This window comes from Heterodontus francisci, chromosome 6 (genome assembly GCF_036365525.1).
Source record: "Heterodontus francisci isolate sHetFra1 chromosome 6, sHetFra1.hap1, whole genome shotgun sequence".
NCBI lineage: Eukaryota > Metazoa > Chordata > Chondrichthyes > Heterodontiformes > Heterodontidae > Heterodontus > Heterodontus francisci.
The window spans coordinates 91,380,761-91,401,278 of NC_090376.1; the positions used below are offsets into that span (position 1 = coordinate 91,380,761).

At 42.0% G+C, this 20,518-nt stretch overlaps 1 protein-coding gene across 2 annotated transcripts in view; it reads right to left on the bottom strand.

Moving 5' to 3' along the window:
* Nucleotides 1–20,096, bottom strand: part of zmp:0000001236 (mastermind-like protein 2) — a 456,887-nt gene extending 436,791 nt beyond the window's left edge. For both annotated transcript variants that reach the window (XR_010975223.1, XM_068034041.1), the window contains exon 1: nt 19,106–20,096. Coding sequence is in view for 1 of the 2 variants with exons in the window: in XM_068034041.1 (XP_067890142.1) it covers nt 19,106–19,417 (312 nt within the window). In the remaining variant the exon portion in view is untranslated. The remainder of the gene's footprint in view (nt 1–19,105) is intronic.
* Between the last annotated feature and the right edge of the window lie 422 nt (nt 20,097–20,518).

Sequence of the window (20,518 nt, forward strand, 5' to 3'; positions counted from 1 at the left end):
TTAAAAATCAAGGAGGTAATGTTGAACTTGTATTTAGGCTATAGATGGAGACTTCTGTGCAGTTTCAGGCAATCCATTATAGGAAAGCGATATAAAAAAAATGAAAATACACAGCCTAGATTCACCAGGATATTCACAGGGATAAAGGTTTGCAGTTATGAAAAGAAACTTGAGAGCTTAGCGCTTTTTCACTACAGTTGATAAGAGATCTTCAAAATTATGAGATGTTATGGTAAGGTAAATCGTGATGGACTGGTTCCACTAATTAATGAGATGAGAGAGAACATGACTTGAGATAATCACAAAGTGTATTTAGAAAGTGGAATTATCGACTATAATCCATTTCTGAAGCAGACTTGATAAATTCTTTTAAAAGGGAATCACAGATGTTGAAAAAGAGAATTGTTAAAGTTAAGGGAAGTGAGCAGGAGAGTGGGATTAAACTGGGTGGTTCATGTGGAGAAAAACACCAGTGTAGACTGAGTGGTCTGTTTCTGCGCTGTAGCATTCCATAACATTCTGGAAAAGATAGGGCAACCACAAACTCACAAGAAGTGCAGTGATGAAAATGCAGAAAATAAACAGAAGCGTTATGAAAAATTAAAAATATTTTTAAATACTGGTACATTTGCTGTCAACAAAATAGAGGACAAGTCACATGACTCATACTACCTCCTATACTAAACTACACATCCATGTCTATTCGAATTAAAAACCAATTAACCCCATCCACAAGGAAATAAGACAACTTATCACACATGGATGTGAGCTATACACAAAACACACGAAAACAAAGACACTCCTGGGCTCTATGGCTGGAATTTTATCCGGGCGATGGGGGTTTTGACGTCCAGCAAAAGCACCAGTGAGAGCCCCGCATCGCCTCTTCTGTGGGAGGCCCGCTGAATCAGGTGCCAAATAGGCACTTAACTGGACAGTAGCAGGCAATCCACGGGATCAAGGACCCCAGCAACAGAAGTCCTGCCCTCTGAGAGCTACTGGCAGCTCTTCAACTGAGCAGTGCCACCACGGAGGCAGTGGCTGCTGCTGGTGGAGCACCCACTAAGGCCTACAAGTGGCACTGGACTCAGGCCAAGGGTAGGTCAGGGCAGGAGGAGTCTCACGGGGTGGGAGTCACAGAGGAGGAGTGTGCAGGGAGGGCTGGTAGCAACGGCAGGGAAGTGGCTCTCAGCAGGACACCACCCGCCCTCCCAATGCCAGGTCCCTCATTCAGGCACTGTGACTTTTAACAAGGGACACCACCATCCACCACCCCCACTCCCACCCCACCCCCACAATCTGGGAACCAGCAAGCAGCCTGCATGGTTTTTCCTGCTGTGTTTTCTGTGTGGCAACAGGGCCACCCGCTGCTTGGCAAATTGCAGCAGCGGCGGGATCAGGCCCTTAATTGGGCATTAATTGCCCAGTTAAGGGCCTCAGTTGGCGGCGGGGCTGTTCACAGGCCTTCCCTCCCTGGACTTATTTTTGGTGGAAGCAGGAAGGTGGAGGGGTCCCCACCCCCACCACCATCCCACCCGATAATATTCTCTCCCTGCCACCAAACCTCCTGCACGGGAGAGCATAACATTTCCCCCCTACATCTCCAGGTATCCTTCACCACAATAGAGAGTGAACAGCCCTCATATTGTCAAAATGGGGCCATCAAAAGCTACTGTACAGCCCATTAAGAACTGAGACCTAAAGCCACGTGGGCAAAACTAACATTTATGAGTTCACCTTTCAAAGTAATCATTTTGAAGAACAAAATGAGTCTTTCCAGTTCAGCCATCAAGTCATCAACATCAGTTTGGTCTCTCCAACCACACAGTCAACATCAAAAGTCATCCTGAATTCCAGCACAAGGCTGAGAGGGAGAGGGAGAGAGAGAGAGAGCAGTGCCAGCTAACATTTGAACACTGCTGAAACAAGTTGAAAGCCACTACAACAGAGAAAAGAGGGTGCCTCTAAAACAACTCCTTCACCTGCGAAAACTGAACTGAGAATATCAGCACCGTCTTTAAATTGAAGTGAACCACCAAAAGCCTTCAGCAACCCAGCAAATACAAGACAGCCAGCAAACAAGCCTGCAACTTTAAAAATCACCTTCCAACAGGATCCCACAGGTTTTCCTGAAACAACAAATTTTACACCTTGAACTCTTAACACCTCTTACCCTTTTCTTTCTATCTCTTCTTGAGTGTACATGTGAGAGCGAAAGCATGCATGGGTGGTGTTACGATCATTTTGGGTGTTGAATATTGTTCAATAAATATTTAATCTTCTGTTTTAAAATTAGAAAACCTGTCACTGTCTGTTTATTTGGTGAAAACACAGGGGCTAAAACACTAATTTAAACAAAACTTCATCCTGGAGTTTAGTTACTAGTGGTATACCGCAAGGATCTGTTTTGGGGCCACTGCTGTTTGTCATTTTTATAAATGACCTGGAAGAGGGTGTAGAAGGGTGGGTTAGTAAATTTGCGGATGACACGAAGGTCGGTGGAGTTGTGGATAGTGTCAAAGGATGTTGTAGGTTACAGAGGGACATAGATAGGCTGCAGAGCTGGGCTGAGAGATGGCAAATGGAGTTTAATGCGGAAAAGTGTGAGGTGATTCACTTTGGAAGGAGTAAAAGGAATGCAGAGTACTGGGCTAATGGGAAGATTCTTGGTAGTGTAGATGAACAGAGAGATCTTGGTGTCCAGGTACATAAATCCCTGAAAGTTGCCACCCAGGTTAATAGGGCTGTTAAGAAGGCATATGGTGTGTTAGCTTTTATTAGTAGGGGGATCGAGTTTCGGAGCCACGAGGTCATGCTGCAGCTGTACAAAACTCTGGTGAGGCCGCACCTGGAGTATTGCGTGCAGTTCTGGTCACCGCATTATAGGAAGGATGTGGAAGCTTTGGAAAGGGTGCAGAGGAGATTTACTAGGATGTTGCCTGGTATGGAGGGAAGGTCTTACGAGGAAAGGCTGAGGGACTTGAGGTTGTTTTCGTTGGAGAGAAGGAGGAGGAGAGGTGACTTAATAGAGACATATAAGATAATCAGAGGGTTAGATAGGGTGGATAGTGAGAGTCTTTTTCCTCGGATGGTGATGGCAAACACGAGGGGACATAGCTTTAAGTTGAGGGGTGATAGATATAGGACAGATGTTAGAGGTAGTTTCTTTACTCAGAGAGTAGTAGAGGTGTGGAACGCCCTGCCTGCAACAGTAGTAGACTCGCCAACTTTAAGGGCATTTAAGTGGTCATTGGATAGACATATGGATGAAAATGGAATAGTGTAGGTCAGATGGTTTCACAGGTCGGTGCAACATCGAGGGCCGAAGGGCCTGTACTGCGCTGTAATGTTCTAATGTTCTAAAAACACTACCTGTGGTCAGTTGGGAGGTAAACAGTGGAAACCAGCTATGCCATCATCCACCTGTCCATAACAGTGTCAAGTCAATATTTGTGCCATTCTAGAATTTCATTATTCACAGTGGTGTGGTTGTGCAACTTCCTTCATAAAACTGCCTCAAAAAATAATTGACTGATTCAGGGTAAACACCATCTAACATGATTATAAATACATCAGCCAACTAGCTTTAGGCCAGATCCTTGTTCAAAGCAGAAATGACAGTACTACATGCTATGGTAATACGTATGCAGACCAGAATGTCCCATGTTCAATCTCACAGCTATTCCTGAGTTTTCTGGCCCTAGCCAGGCCAGCAGTTAGGATGTTACAATTAGTCTCAATTGCTTTGGTTTAAGGGAAGGATTTGTGTTCCTAATTGTTATCCAGTGGAGGCTGCTGCAAAGTGTATCTATGGACTTCAGCTGAATAAGGATCAGCTTCACTCTGCCTTTGCTGTGATGCCCTGCCGACCCTCAGTATTTAAACACCAAACATGACGAACGACCGCTTGGGCAAGGCATCAAAGAACTGCCATGCTTGTGAAACATACACTACCAAGATCAGCAGCTTCAGGAGAAGGGGAGGCAAAAGCAAGAATATAGGGGAAAAATTACAAGGAGGTAACTACAGGGTGCTTACAGCTTTCCTCAAGGTATTGAGGCTAGGGAGAAAAAGAAATTCACCAGGGACCCTGACTGCATGCAATGTGAAACATCTGTTGGAAATGTGGATGCTGGTCAAGGAGAAGATTGGGCTCTGCGATGAAGTTCCTCCCAAAACAGTGTAACTGTCCAACAACACTCACTGCCAACACTACACTTGAAGGACAGCCAGGTATATGAAGTGCCAGGTCACAAGCACCCACAGAACTGCACAATACCCTGAGTTACTACCATAGGGGCAGGGGGGAATTTCACAAGAATCTTTTTAAAAATGGTTTAGAATGAGAAAAGCTGAACAAATCATTCACACTGTAGCATAATGATAGAACATGTTTGCATTGTTTTCTTTAGGCATTCAGATACAGAAATATGTCTATACTAGAGTATAACATGTTGAGAAACAGCTGAAGTAGAATATGTTTATAGTTTGATACCAATTTGTAGCATTAGGCTACCCAGAATAAGACAGTGTTGCTTGTCTGATGAGGCAATTATTTGGCTACAATCAACTCACAACCCCTTTGTTGAGGAGTCTCATTAACATACTCTGTGTGTTAGTTCTACTTGTCTATTCATTTGAACAGGCTATGAGGCGTCAAGTTTCAAAACGCCACTCAGAGAAGTGAACCTCTGTCATAATATCAAAGCAACTTTAGACCAAACTAACGTCTGCCTGAGACTGTGCAGCACAAAGCATGCGAACTGCACCCACGCACCTGCAGCTGCTTACAAATCCAAAAACCAGGGGCCTCAGGGTAGTTGCCGACCTGGTAACACAGTTTAGTGATGATTATCTGATGTCCACAGCTACCAAACTACAGATTTGTTTAATGATGTGAATAGGTTTCATTAAGAGATGATCAAATTGAAAGTTGCACTTTAACAAGTGGACAAGGCATTACAGCGTTCATTGCTTGCAATAATCCTGATAGTCATTAAATGCCATGTCACATGGCACCGACTATGCCTCTGAATAATTTACTGCATGTGTCCGGCGTCTGGAGATTTGCAAGCGACAAGATTTCCACCTGGCACAGCACTAGTAACTCACTCATTCCATGACCTGAAATATTTATTTTCATTTTTATTTAAAGCAAAATACTGAACACCTGCATAAATTTCAATATTTCCAAACCTGTGTGTATTTGGGGAGCTTTTTCATTTATTAATGTACCATATTTGAAAAAGAAAAATGGTTTGACTTTAAAAGCTACTGAGAATATTATGGGAGGTTCAAACATCACCTCTGTACTTATAACATCCAACATTGATTCAACAAAAAAAACATTATTTTGAATACATTTAGAGGGATTTCCATCCAAATGTCTAGTAAATTGGAAGTGGAGAGACACTTTTTTCCCCAAAATATATTTTATTCATAAAAATCTGTAAAAAAAAATACATTACAAAGCAGTTCCAAGTTGATATTCCAGAAAGTGCAAAAGAAAATGTTTTTCAATACAGAACTTGAGTTGCCTCACAACCCTTCCATTCCATTTTATATGCAATGTATATTTGCATTACACAGCAAAACCATATTTTGGTGCATACAGCCCGAGGGGTTTTACACGGGTTCCAGCCACTCGGTTCACTATGGCAGGAGGACCTTACACAGTGGCCTTTCCCCATTGAGCCTTTGCGGCAGCTGCCCCAAGCTTTAGTGCATCCCTCAAGACGTAGATCCGGACCTTGGAATGTGCCAGTCTGCAACACTCGGTCGTGGACAACTCTTTGCACTGGAAGACCAGCAAGTTTCGGGCAGACCAATGAGTGGAGAGACACATGCAAAATATTGAAATGCTTAGGAACACAATAGGAGAGTGAGGTTAAAGGTTTGTGCTAACAAGCAAATGGAATCACAGTACAGTGACATGTACATACATCAATATGCTAAAAGAAGAACCTGAGGACAATGCCAATGCACACACATGCAAAAACATTTGCATGTACACAGACACACATAAATACTAAAGGGAAATGAATACTTAAAACTGAAACATCTAATTCATCTTGGAACATTCTAATTCTGTTATATTCTGGAGCACAGTTCTCAGAAGGATTAGAGTTTTCAGTCAGTGTGTGGATGTCTCATTTTTGTAAGAAACAATTTTCAGGCTGTTAAGTACATCCTGCAGATGGCAGACTGGATAAGATCACCTTTTGAAGAGGAATTATTTGCTCTTGAAGGAGGAAGCTACTTCCTTAAGATTATTACAATATGTACAAAATGGCACAGGATTTTCAGTAGTTTTTTAAAAATAATTAAAATAAGGAAAACATATAGTTTGAAATATTCTTCATCTAAATAGAGGGATTGTGATTGGACTTTTGTTTAGTAAATATAATCAGACTATATTCCCAGAGTTAAACAACTGGAATGATCTATGCAACTAAGTGGTAACAACCCACTGCAAACAGATATAACCTGAAACTGCAAAACAATCGATCACAGTTTCCAAACTTGGAAAACAAGGCACGATAAGTTGTTGTCACAGATCATTCCGTTCTGCAGGAATATAGTAGCAGATTCCAACAGTTACTGTCCAATATCAAGACCTTTACACAGACAATCAATCGTCACTTGAGGTATACCAGCTACAACACAGATCGGTAATGAATCTACCAACTCACATTTCTATAATGTTCCTTACAAATAAGAGGTCTGAGACTGCTTTACATGATAGAGGACATGAAGAGATACTAAGTAGGAAAGAAAAAGGGAAAGAAGGCAGGTTGGCGGAAGCAAAGTCATAGTTAAAGGAAAAGGTTTTTATGAGTTTTGTTTTTATGAAGCAAGCAGACAGGAAGGAAGCAAGACAGATGGATTCGGGAAGGGGGTTTCAGGAGAGTAGCAGCTGAAAGAGCAACCACCGATGATAAATTTGAAGTGTTGGTAAATTGTGATCTGGGCAAGTGACCTTCAGCTTTTACAAGTCATTTTCCTTCTATCCCTGACCCATCATACCAGGACACATTTGGAGAAGGATGAAAATTGGTTTAAGTCTAATTATTTGAAGATATTGAGTGTCAATAAATGCAACAGATCAAAGAGTTGTACTCTCCCATCAGTAGAAGAGTGTAAGCTCCTATAACTGGTACTTTTGTTTGAAGGAAGCCTCTGAAACATCTTCCTCTAGCTGAAGCCCACTCATCTCCCATCATTTGTTCAGTGTCAAAAGATCCAAAGTAAACAGACTGGCCTTTAGCATCTCACCACAACAACTGCAAAGCTGTCAGTTCAATTGAATGTGGATGAAACTCCTCTGCCTGTAACTTAATGAAGAATTGGTGCATGCTTAAGACACTTCTTCATTCCCCACCAAATAGGCTCAGTAAAATGTTGCAGAAAAAGCAGATACAGAATGCTGACAAGAGTTTCAATAGTGTTAATCCAAATGCCTAGTATGTTTATGCAATAGATAACAATGTGAAATACATGAAGGCATAAACATTGGCATTAGACATGGTCATTGATGGTATATAGAGTATAAATATCACAAAGCATTAACAGCCTGCTACCTTCTCTTTACTTTCACAATGATGAAACTTCTGTATAACTATATAACCTGCACTGACTTGGACTGAGCCACAATGCTTCAGGCAAGCATTTCCACCTCAGTATCTGAGCCACTATTTCAAAAGAACATCAGGGTGATAGTCAAAAAAACTGAAAGATAAAAAGTACTTCACTTCTATATTAACATTCCCCCCCCCAAGATTTCCTCTCCTCTTCAAAAGATCATTACCCAGTACAATCCCACAAATGCTGGCAACCCTCCATTACTTTGTCCAAGTAACTATTCTTCATGCAGGAGCCTAGACAATGAGTGTCCACAGGCTAACTGTCAGGGGTATCACAGCTAAGTCTTAACCTGACCCCACCCAACATCCAGCACAGATCACTGGATATACCCCTCCTGGTCCAGAGATGCTGAAGCCAAGTATACGGCTCCAGCTATCACTTCAGCTTGGATCAGTTACTCTAACAGAGACTGGGAATCAAATCTGGGACCTTTTGTTTGTATTGTTCAGCTACATACTCTCTTTATCAATACAGTCATCAAGAGGTATTAAGATTACATTCTTAATCTCATGGAACAGTGCATCCTGGCTGTGATTTCACATATCTGTCACTCAGTTCAATTTAACCAATGTCAGAAACTCAAGTAGTGATCAAGTAAGTAGTGTAAACAAGTGAGTGGCAACTACTGGAAAGCCAAAACATTATCCAAATTAGCCATTTATGTATACACATTCAATTAAGTGGATTGTGTTCACATAAGTAACTTGAAAAACAAATCAGGACATTGGACTCATGATTAAGTACTATGGAATTAAATGGGGAGTACGGTTTTTGATAAAATGTGAGAAGCTGTGTAATTAAAACTTTATCAAAACATTTAATTTCAAAATACATTTTGAAATAAAATATAAATAAATCACGTAAACTTTTCACATTTACACAGAATGTGTGATTCTCCTGTTACCTATAGTGATATAAAAGCTCATCAGCCAATTAATATATCAAATTATTTATTGATTTTTTGTTTTCATTAATGTGAGGGCTGTTAGTATTAAGGGATGGGACAGTTTTTCATTCTGGATACCCAGTGTCAGCATCAAGCACTCTCAAGTCATGGCCAGCTGCAGAGATAATGCTCCCTCTACTCTAGGTACGCAAAATGTCACTCATTAAGATTGGCAATCACTCATTTTCATTCAAACCTGTAAATTGGCTCCCCAACGGTTCAAGAAATGTATCCAATGATTAACAGCCACTCAGACCAAGGAGGTTCCAACTTTGATCCCTGGTCTCCACAGGGTTATGCGATCTCACTCAGAACAGAGTATAGACACTACAATTAGCTCGAAGAAAAGAAAGGCTTGCATTTATACAGCATCTTTCATGATCTTAGGTACCAAATCACTGGACGGTGATGGCTGTCTGTGGAATCAGACCCTGGGAATGCATCAGTGCCTTCTGGAAAGCGGGGAGAAAAATAGGCAAGGAAGCATTTAGAAATAAAACGAATTGTGACCTATTTTGTTATATATTAATCTTGGAAATAAACACAGCTCTACATTTGTGATCACAGTTGTCACTCCTAGCATGTTCAGTTTCACAATGCTCAAAGCTCAGCTTAGCCCTGTCAAAGCTGCATTAGCGTAATCTTGCCCATTTTCCACACTAACCACTCTTTCAGCCTGAATGCAACTGCTAATTTAACATTAATTAAAATGATGACCAGCTTTGTGCTCTGGGCTCATGCCCACCACAAATTGGTCTGGGATAGTCTAAGAATATTTCAAGCTGGAACCAACAGAAAGAGGAAACACTAGGCTAGATTCAAAGCAAGGTCCTAGAGATGAAAAGACGGTGAATAATAATTCAGTACAAATCAGACATTTCAACTAAGGCAACTACCGTATATTTGTCAAAAACTGAGTATGCCAGCCGCCGAGAATATAGAATGAAGCATATTTCAAACAAACACTTTGAGGTTCTGATAACATTGCTAAACTCTGCAATCTTTGCTTTTGTGACTTACGGGCCCAATTTTAACTCTGTACAAGTGAATGGGTTTTGATTGAGTTAAAATCTTGCCCATGATGTAACATGAACACCACATAAATTACAAAGTATATAAAACATGTCATATGGTATGTAACAGACCATCAGCTACATTAGTCAATTATTAATGTTTGTCAAATTTGGGATTTTTGAAATGGAGTTGGGGAAAATAAATAGATAAGATCCAGAATTCATTTGCAATTAATTGTCTTTACGACCCAATGGATATCCTCAGATTGGTAGCAGAACTACGCCACAAACTTACAGCTCAGTAGTTTTCAAATTAACCCAGCGAAAATACAACAATCATCACCTCCAGCAGTGCTTCAGGACTTAGTACAAATTCACTTCAAAATCACCACCTTGTTACGTCCAAAATGTTCATCTTTGCCCTGACCAGATTTACTAAAGAGGTACCTGTCTGACTGCTGCACAAGATAATTGGCTTTCTATCCACCTTCACTTGGAAAACTTTCAAACTATAAAAAAATGCACAACATTCACTTTCATTTTAATAAACAGCCTATATACCAAGATATATACACAGGAGCTATACCTTGATATAAACCAAAGTAAACTTTCATTTTTTTTTTTAAAGTGTTTGTTTAAATTTTGTAAAAATATTTTATCTGGGCTGTTAACTGTCAGATGCTTCAGGATTGTCCTGTTTCAATTTATATGTAATCTGTTTCTTAGTAATCTTTAGTTTCTTGAAATGAAACGCATGAGCAAAAAATATACAAAAATAAAGCAGTTCATTGAGACTCCATGCCAACAAGAAAAGCATTAAAAATTAGGAATCAATGCACACAGAAGACCCCTGAAAATTACCTTGAGATATATTAATGGCCTGGATTTTGCAGTCATCAGTGAACGAACGGCACCTGTTGTTTATTTCACTTGCACTCGCCCACAGTCTTTCCTAAGGCCTTTTGCGCTGGAACTTGCTGTGATTAGTGAGCCAAAACAGCACAGCGCTCTCTACAGGGGATCTGAGCCTTTGTGTAAAAGCAAGCAACTGTGCATCCCATTAACCAATCAAACTGAAATTTCCTTACTGAGACAAATTGGACTCGATTTTTTTTTGGCAGCGGGGGCCCCAGCAACAGGCCAGATGGCCGGGAGTGAGGGGGGGGGGGGGGGGGCGGGGGGGGGGAAAGAGACCCCACCTCAGCCATTTGTCGGACAGCCAAATTCAATCCCCTCTGTTGGGGATGCTGACCCCTTTAAGAGACAAGATTCCACCCCAAGAGCTGCCAGCTAATCAGAAGGCCAGCGGCTCAGTAGTCCCAGCAGCGCCATTGGGAGCGGTGGCCACTCATTGGTACTGCAGGAGGCCTGAAACAGCAGCCATGCAAGAGGCCCCAGAAGACAGGTGAGTGAGGTCAGGCTTGCCAGAGCCACTCAGGCACGCCACAGCGAGTGGGGGAGGTGGGGGTCATTACTGAGGGCATGGGGGACCCTTGCCACCAGAAGAGTCTTCCATGGGCCACAAGGTGCCCAAGCAGGAGGGACCACCCCTCAGGAAGGCTGTCATCTTTTGCTAGGCAGCCTCCCCAAGTGGAAAAGGCCCCCCTCCCCCACCGCCACTGATACAATACCAGAAGAGGCAGGAAGAGGCCCTTAATTGGCCACTTAAGGGCCCCAGTTGGCCTATGGGCAGAAAGACCTTCCATGACCTTCCCCATCCCTAGTAAAATTCCATGGCATCAGGAAGGCGATGGGCACTCCACTCCCCCACCATTTTAAGCACCCCACCCCACCCCGGCCGCCTCCAACCCATCCCAAGAGGATTGATAAAATCCATCCCGACTGAACAGGAAGTATATGTTAGAATAGTTAACTCAGTGTAAAATCATGTACAGAAAGCAAAATAAATAGAGGGAAAGAAAGATGAGATTAAGACAGTTAAAACAAAAACATTTTAAAACAATTTTTTAAAATCTTCAACGATGATTAGAATCTGAAGGAATGAGTCTCCACACTTGTAAAAAAAACGTTAATTTACAGTATTAGTGAGGTTGTTGAGCAGTAATTAAGACTTATCATGCCATTAAATATTAATATTAAATATTACAGGAGAAATGCCGTGAACAACAGATGCCCCTCTACATTGCTTTCATTGATCTCACCAAAGCCTTTGACCTCGTCAGCAGACGTGGTCTCTTCAGACTACAAGAAAAGATTGGATGCCCACCAAAGCTACTAAGTATCATCACCTCATTCCATGACAATATGAAAGGCACAATTCAACATGGTGGCTCCTCATCAGACCCCTTTCCTATCCTGAGTGGCGTGAAACAGGGCTGTGTTCTCGCACCCACACTTTTTGGGATTTTCTTCTCCCTGCTGCTTTCACATGCGTTCAAGTCCTCTGAAGAAGGAATTTTCCTCCACACAAGATCAGGGGGCAGGTTGTTCAACCTTGCCCATCTAAGAGCGAAGTCCAAAGTACGGAAAGTCCTCATCAGGGAACTCCTCTTTGCTGACAATGCTGCTTTAACATCTCACACTGAAGAGTGCCTGCAGAGTCTCATCGACAGGTTTGCGGCTGCCTGCAATGAATTTGGCCTAACCATCAGCCTCAAGAAAACGAACATCATGGGGCAAGACGTCAGAAATGCTCCATCCTTCAGTATTGGTGACCACGCTCTGGAAGTGGTTCAAGAGTTCACCTACCTAGGCTTAACTATCACCAGTAACCTGTCTCTAGATGCAGAAATCAACAAGCGCATGGGAAAGGCTTCCACTGCTATGTCCAGACTGGCCAAGAGAGTGTGGGAAAATGGCGCACTGACACGGAACACAAAAGTCCGACTGTATCAAGCCTGTGTCCTCAGTACCTTGCAGGACCGTATCTCCAACACAGAAGTCCTCGAGGCGGCCAACATCCCCAGCTTATACACACTACTGAGTCAGCGGCGCTTGAGATGGCTTGGCCATGTGAGCTGCATGGAAGATGGCAGGATCCCCAAAGACACATTGTACAGCGAGCTCGCCACTGGTATCAGACCCACCGGCCGTCCATGTCTCCGCTTTAAAGACGTCTGCAAACGCGACATGAAGTCCTGTGACATTGATCACAAGTCGTGGGAGTCAGTTGCCAGCATTTGCCAGAGCTGGCAGGCAGCCATAAAGGCGGGGCTGAAGTGTGGCGAGTCGAAGAGACTTAGCAGTTGGCAGGAAAAAAGACAGAGGCGCAAGGGGAGAGCCAACTGTGTAACAGCCCCGACAACCAAATTTTTCTGCAGCACCTGTGGAAGAGCCTGTCACTCTAGAATTGGCCTTTATAGCCACTCCAGGCGCTGCTCCACACACCACTGACCACCTCCAGGCGCTTACCCATTGTCTCTCGAGATAAGGAGGCCAAAGAAAATATTACTTACATTGGAATGGGCAAGTAAGTATCTATCTTGTAGGTATCGCAACTTCACACTGTTGCAGATATTTCAATACCGTGGTAAAATACTGTTATAGCAAAGCTTCTGGAGCAGCAGGGAAATTCAGACAGCAACATCCAGATTTCCACAGTTAACTGCACATGTGGGGTCACTGTAAGTTTTTGTTCAATTAACCCTTTAATGAGCCTGATAGCCTCACTGCAACCTTTACTGCAATATCTGGGCTAAGGTTTAACATTTGTTTTAAACAAAGTCTAAGAAATTACACAAAATAATTGAAATAACAAAATGTATTTTCTGCTAAATGCATTATAAAAGAAAGATAAAATTTATATAGCACTTTTCACCATCACCAGACATCTCAAAGCACTTTATAGCCAATTAAGTACTTTTGAAATGCAGCAGCCAATTTGCACACAGCAAGCTCCCACCAACAGTAATGTGATAAGAAGATAATCCATTTTTGTGATGTTGATTCAGGGATAAATACTGGCCAGACAACAGGGATAACTCCCCTACTCTTGTCATTATCAAAAAGGAGGAGGTGTTGGGTGTCTTGCAAGGCATTAAGGTAGATAAGTCCCCAGGGCCTGATGGTATCTACCCTAGAATACTGAGGGAGGCAGGGGAAGAAATTGCTGGGGCCTTGACGGAAATCTTTGTATCCTCATTGGCTACAGGTGAGGTCCCAGAGGATTGGAGAATAGCCAATGCTGTTCCTTTGTTTAAGAAGGGCAGCAAGGATAATCCAGGAAATTATAAGCCGGTGAGCCTTACGTCAGTGGTAGGGAAATTATTAGAGAGGATTCTTCGGGACTGGATTTACTCCCATTTGGAAACAAATGGACTTAATAGTGAGAGGCAGCAAGGTTTTGTGAAGGGGAGGTCGTGTCTCACTAACTTGATTGAGTTTTTTGAGGAAGTAACGAAGATGATTGATGAAGGAAGGGCAGTGGATGTTGTCTATATGGACTTCAGTAAAGCTTTTGACAAGGTCACTCATGGCAGTCTGGTACAAAAGGTGAAGTCACATGGGATCAGAGGTGAGCTGGCAAGATGGATACAGAACTGGCTCTGTCATAGAAGACAGCGGGTAGCAGTGGAAGGGTGCTTTTCTGAATGGAGGGCTGTGACTAGTGGTGTTCTGCAAGGATCAGTGCTGGGACCTTTGCTGTTTGTAATCTATATAAATGATTTGGAGGAAAATGTAGCTGGTCTGATTAGTAAGTTTGCGGACGACACAAAGGTTGGTGGAGTTGCGGATAATGATGAGGATTGTCAGAGGATACAGCAGGATATAGATCGGTTGGAGACTTGGGCGGAGAAATGGCAGATGGAGTTTAATCCGGACAGATGTGAGGTAATGCATTTTGGAAGAGCTAATACAGGTGGGAGGTATACAGTAAATGGCAGAATCCTTAGGAGTACTGATAGGCAGAGAGATCTGGGCGTACAGGTCCACAGGTCACTGAAGGTGGCAACGCAGGTGGATAAGGTAGTCAAGAAGGCATACAGCATGCTTGCCTTCATCAGCCAGGGCATAGAGTATAAAAATTGGCAAGTCATGCTGCAGCTGTACAGAACTTTAGTTAGGTCACACTTAGAATATTGCGTGCAATTCTGGTCACCACACTACCAGAAGGATGTGGAAGCTTTGAGAGGGTACAGAAGAGGTTTACCAGGATGTTGCCTGGTCTGGAGGGCATTAGCTACGAGGAGAGGTTGGATAAACTCGGATTGTATTCACTGGAACGATGGAGGTGGAGGGGCGACATGATAGAGGTTTACAAAGTTATAAGCGGCATGGACAGAGTGGATAGTCAGAAGCTTTTTCCCAGGGTGGAAGAGTCAGTTACTAGGGGACATAGGTTTAAGGTGCGAGGGGCAAAGTTTAGAGGGGATGCGCGAGGCAAGTTCTTTACACAGAGGGTGGTGAGTGCCTGGAACTTGCTGCCAGGGGAGGTGGTGGAAGCAGGTACGATAGTGACATTTAAGAGGCATCTTGACAAATACATGAATAGGATGGGAATAGAGGGATACGGTCCCCGGAAGTGCAGAAGGTTTTAGTTTAGACAGGCATCAAGATTGGCGCAGGTTTGCAGGGCCGAATGGCCTGTTCCTGTGCTGTACTGTTCTTTGTTGTTCTTTGTTCTTCTGTGAAATACTGCCATGGGATTTTTTACATCCACTTGAGCAGACAGAAGGCGGCAACTCCGACAGTGCAGCACCCCTCAGTACTCTACTGGAGTGTCAGTCTTGATTTTTGTGTTCAAATCCTGGAGTGGGACTTGACCCTGGAACCTTGTAACTCAGGCAAGATGCTACCAACTGAGCTACTGCTGAACGCCAAGAGTTGAGAAAAAATTTGCATGCCACATACTAATACTTTCTTATTGGTTAAGTTGGAACACTGGAACATTTGAAGAAGGCTTGCTGGGCAATCATCTAGAGAAACAGTGTCCGAACAAAATTGGACATTTGAAGTCTGAAATTTACATTCAAGAACTAATCGATTTTTAAACAATAATCTGTTTTTTGACTGAAAATGTTAAAAAATTCAACAGAAATTTTGCAAAACAAAATTACTCTAATGCAAAAAGTCATTTAAACCAGATTCAAGTGTTTTTTTTTTATACATACAGTATCAAATCTGATTTTAAAAAACCAAGAGTTTTTCTGATTAGAAAGACTCTTACAACAAAACCATCCCGGCATTAACACATGTTCGCCCCACAATATGCCAACAGGAGAGTTCTCAGTGAAAACTGAATGAGAGTCAACCTATTTTCGCATGTCTCATGCTGACTGTCTTGTTGCAATTTTCTAACCTATAATGTTTCCATGAAAGGTTATTTGTTGATTTTGTCTGCCTGTGGTACTCTTAGGCCCCATTTTTTTCTGAATGCTGTCAAGGAGCAATAGAGTATTAATATAATGCATGTAACAAAAATGGAGGTGGAGAGCCAGCTCCTGGCTATTATTCTCTGTACCATCCTCTGGGATCAATTTGGCTCAGTTAGCAGCACTCTCAGCTCAGGGTCAGAAGTTTGTGAGCTCAAGTTTTGTTCTTCCAGTACATAATCTAAACTTATACTTTGTGTCCTCCTCAAACAGTGCTATGCTTCTCGTGGTGTTGTCTTTCAGTTGAGACATTAAAATGCGGCTGTCTGCCTGTCGAGATAGATGTAAAAATCCCATGCTACTATTTGAAGAGCAGGGAGTTGTTCTGGTCAACGTTTCTCCTTCAACTGAAATGCCAAAAACAGACTAACTCATCACTGCAGTGTGCAAATTGGTTGCCATTTTTTTTTGCATAAAATGACTTCCAAAGTAATACATTGGATTTGAAGTGTTTTGGAACATTCTGAAGATGCCATGTAAGTATAAATTATTTATTTTCTTAATACTTTCAACCAATAAAGCAAATATTGCTCAAATACATTCATTAACAATTCTCATTAGTAAAAATAGTTCAGGAGTGTCCCAAAATATTCACAATCAAATCTACTATGCACAAGATATCACAATATGTGCAAATCTAGCTACATGTTTTTAAACTCAGGAGTTTGTTGGAACCACACAGTAAATACTACAGTTAGCACGTGATTCGATTTATCTTAGCTTTATTAGCTTTTCTCCCAGAATGATGCCAGAACCTAAAGGTTCTAAATTTTGAGCACAAGTTGCACAATTTTGGTTTGCAGTCCCTTGAGTTTAGAAGTTTGTGGGTGGTCAAGGTCTTTAAAATGATAAAAAGGATTCAATAGGATAGATACAGAGAAACTATTTTCTCTGATAGGGAATCCAAAACAAGGGAGCATAATCATAAAATTAGAGCTCGGGCATTTCGGAGTAAAATATCTGCAAACACTTTTCACATAAAGGTTAGTGAAAATCTGGAAAACTCTTTCCCTCAGAAGGCTGTGGATGCTCAGTCAATCGAAAGTTTTAAGACTGAGATTGTTAGGCTCGAGGGGCTCAATAGTCTACACCCGCTTCTACGTTCATATATTCCTGTATTATCCCACCTTTACTGTCACTAAGCCATCTCTCACGAACTACTAAGATTATTTAAAACACACATTTCTCCTTTTTAGAGAAAATTCATGACGCAGAACTTTTTCTCACTATCTGAATGATAATGAACTGGATTCCCTTGATGTCCAAGTCTTCATCTTCCTTTTACCATTATTTAAGCTGTCCGAAGATAATGACCACTATGTCATCGGCAGTCCCTTGATTCGAGGATGACGTCTACTCAAGGTCGCTAGTTTCTGCCTGGCTCTTCAGGTGACTGAACAGGCTGATTCTTGACCCACAGATCTTTAAGCACATGGGGCAGGACATCCACTAGATAGCGAAATCCAGAGCACAGGATTTGCTTCTTTTTCTTTCCTTCTCTGCCACTGCTCTGCCTCATCATGAAGGCGTTTGGACTCAAAGAATGATGCAGCTTGATGGACAAGTTGTCGCCATTGTGAACGATCAGTAGCAAGCTCCTCCCAGTCTATGTATAATTATATTAAATGCATGAACAATATGTACCATGTATATATTGAATATATGTACAATGTTGTCATTAGGACTTCAGTAAAGTGCAGTGCTGAGTTTTTTTTCACACATTAACCACTTGAACTGTGAAAAAAATTCTGCAGAAAATTGTACAGTTTTGTTTTCCCAAGTTTAGTTTGTGTCTGGAGAGAGTGTTTTGAGCAACAGAATGCACGACTAAAATCCTGATGGTTACAGCTCTACCACAGATGGTGGTAAGTGGTGACAGCAATTTGAGGTGATGGGTTAAGATATCATACAGGTGTATTGTTACAATGCTAAAGAATGTTCTCTTACAGATGATTTTTTCTTATAGAGTTCTGATTCCATGCCCTCACTAAGCCATTTGTCAACATTATATAAATCTACAGAAATATAATTATTATACTTAATAGGTTTCCTCATGCTTATTCTTAAACACTGTTTTCCTACTTGCAAAACTATTTGTTTTATGAAAAAGTGACAATAAGCAGTTATTTGAAAAAGTGATTTTAACTAGCATAAATGATATTAAAACAAATAGCTGACACTGAGTTTAAGGCAGTAATTCAATCTCAATGTCATACTGAAGTTTATAATCTGCTAAAGCTTCAGCTTCACAGTTTGAGATGTCATCACAATTGCTTGAGTGAATTACAGCTTGTAACTATTTATATAAATATTATATACACACACATCCAAGTGTACAGACAGAGAACTCCTAATTTCTCGAGTTTATCCAGTAACTAGGCCATACGACAGAAACATAATACCGGCAATGTACATCAACCCAAAGCCTGAGAATTATATAACTGCCTTCGATTTCCTAATTGCCATTTGTTATTCTGGAAAACACACACATACAAAAAACCGCAGATAAAAACATCAACAAATTTGCACAATCAAAGCCGCTCTTAAGCTAATCTTTACCACCATTAATATAAATAGGTGCAATTTATTGGCCAATTCAGAAGTTTTGAGCGAGCAAATTCAATTTATTGATCACGTGTCTGGTTGACTGTTTCTTCCAATGAGATGTGAGTGTCATTCAATTCAGTATTGGCAGACTTTTTGAGAGTATACATCCAAGACTGAACCGTCCACGCAGGTCACAGCTTATTATTTCACAAAACAGATAAGGCAGCCAATAGACCAGGCTTCTTTGATAACACTTGTGGAACTTTAAATAAATTAAATATGGTTACAATACTGTGGCACAAAGCCATTTTTCGAAGGGACAGCCTTTCTTAACATTACAGTGCATAATTCTTAAGATTAATCCAAACTGACATTTTGTTCATCACAATTTCACACAAATCATTTTAAGTAACGTCTTACAACAAGCTGGAATTACATGAAAAGTATAGCTTTAAGAAACACTTTCCAAAGTCTGATTGCACGTTTCGAAAAAATTAACAGCTGCTTATGCAGATCTAATTCATTTGAACAAAAACAACCAAAACAACAACAAAGGGAATTCCAAATACATAAACATACGAGTGAATTTCTTTTAAAAGACGAGGCAAAGTGAGCAAACTTACAGCGATCAGGGTGAGATTCCTGTGTTCACTGGGTGCGTTAGGTCCTGGGGACTGCTCGCTGTCGCAGTTTTTGGTAGCCCGATTGCTCTCGTGTTGCTGTTTGGCTTTGGGGGTCTTCTTGCTGCGTGTTTCCAGGTACTTCTGGTGCAGGGCGAGTTTGTCCCTTCGCTCCTGCTCGATGCGCTGCGGCTGGTTCTGCTCGTAGCGGACCTGGCAGACTGCGTGGTGCCGGCGGCACAGCTCGATCCGCTGCCTCAACCTCTCCACGATCGCGCTGTGCTTCGGATTTGGGGGCATGTTGTAATCCCCCATCCTAACCTCCCAGCACACTATGTTGACAAGTTTTCTTCCCCTGATTTATCTTCTTTTCCCCAAGGGGATTGCAATGAAAAAAGTCTTAAGTTCCCTTTTGTTTGAATTAAATCAAAAGCTTAATAAAAGCACTTTGCATTCTTCAATCCACCTCCCTCAAGATGATTGGATCCCATTTTTCTCTTGTGTTACTGTAATATTCCTTCAGACGATTGAGGTGGTGACACCGGCCCCTTTAATGCTCCCACAGATACTTTCTCTTTCTCTCTATACACACACAAGATCCGGTGGATCTCCCTGTTCACACGATCCCCTCTCCTGTCCCGACCAGCAGAGAGGGAAAAAAACTACTCGAGAGAGAAAAAAATGAGGGGAGGAGAAAGAGAGAGGGGGGGGAGGAGGAAGGAAAAGAAAAGACACAGCAACAACACAAAAAAAGTCTTCAGAAATAGCAGATGGCGTTGAAACTTGGTAAGCTGCTCCCAATGGCAGGCGGAATCGGGCTGGGGATGTCCGAGCTCCCGGCCATCCAGATGCGGGAGGCTTTGTCAGCGCTACCGGCGGGGATCTGCGGCAAGTTTGTGGGTGAAGCGAGAGGAGGCAGTGGGAGCCGGCGCTGCTCTGCGCTCCGCTCTGTCTGGCGCTCTGAGTTGCTGCCGCTGTCTGCTGGCTCAGTGCACCGAGCTGGCAGTCAGTGTGTGTATGTGCATGAGGGAGGGAGGCAGGGAGGGCGCTTCTCTTCCCCACACTAGCGGAATGATACCGCCACTGCCTGAGTAAACAAGGGAAGGGAAAGGAAAATAAAACCACAGACTCCAAACAGCAAACAAAATGGGCGAAGGGGCAGTTTCTTAAAAAATATATAGAAAAAAAAACAACTGATTCAGATTTATTGAAAAAAAGTAAAGCTCAAGAAAAGTGGAAGCTTCAGCCATTGCACGGAGTTTGCTCACCCGCTTTTACTCAACGATTCTTCCAGCTTTCCTTTGACGATTAAGTTTCTTGAGAATTTTGTGTCAATTTCTAAACAGGGAAACTCTTTGAAAAATGCTTTCTTTTCTCTGGATGCAACCTAATTTAAAACCCCTCCCCTCGAACTAG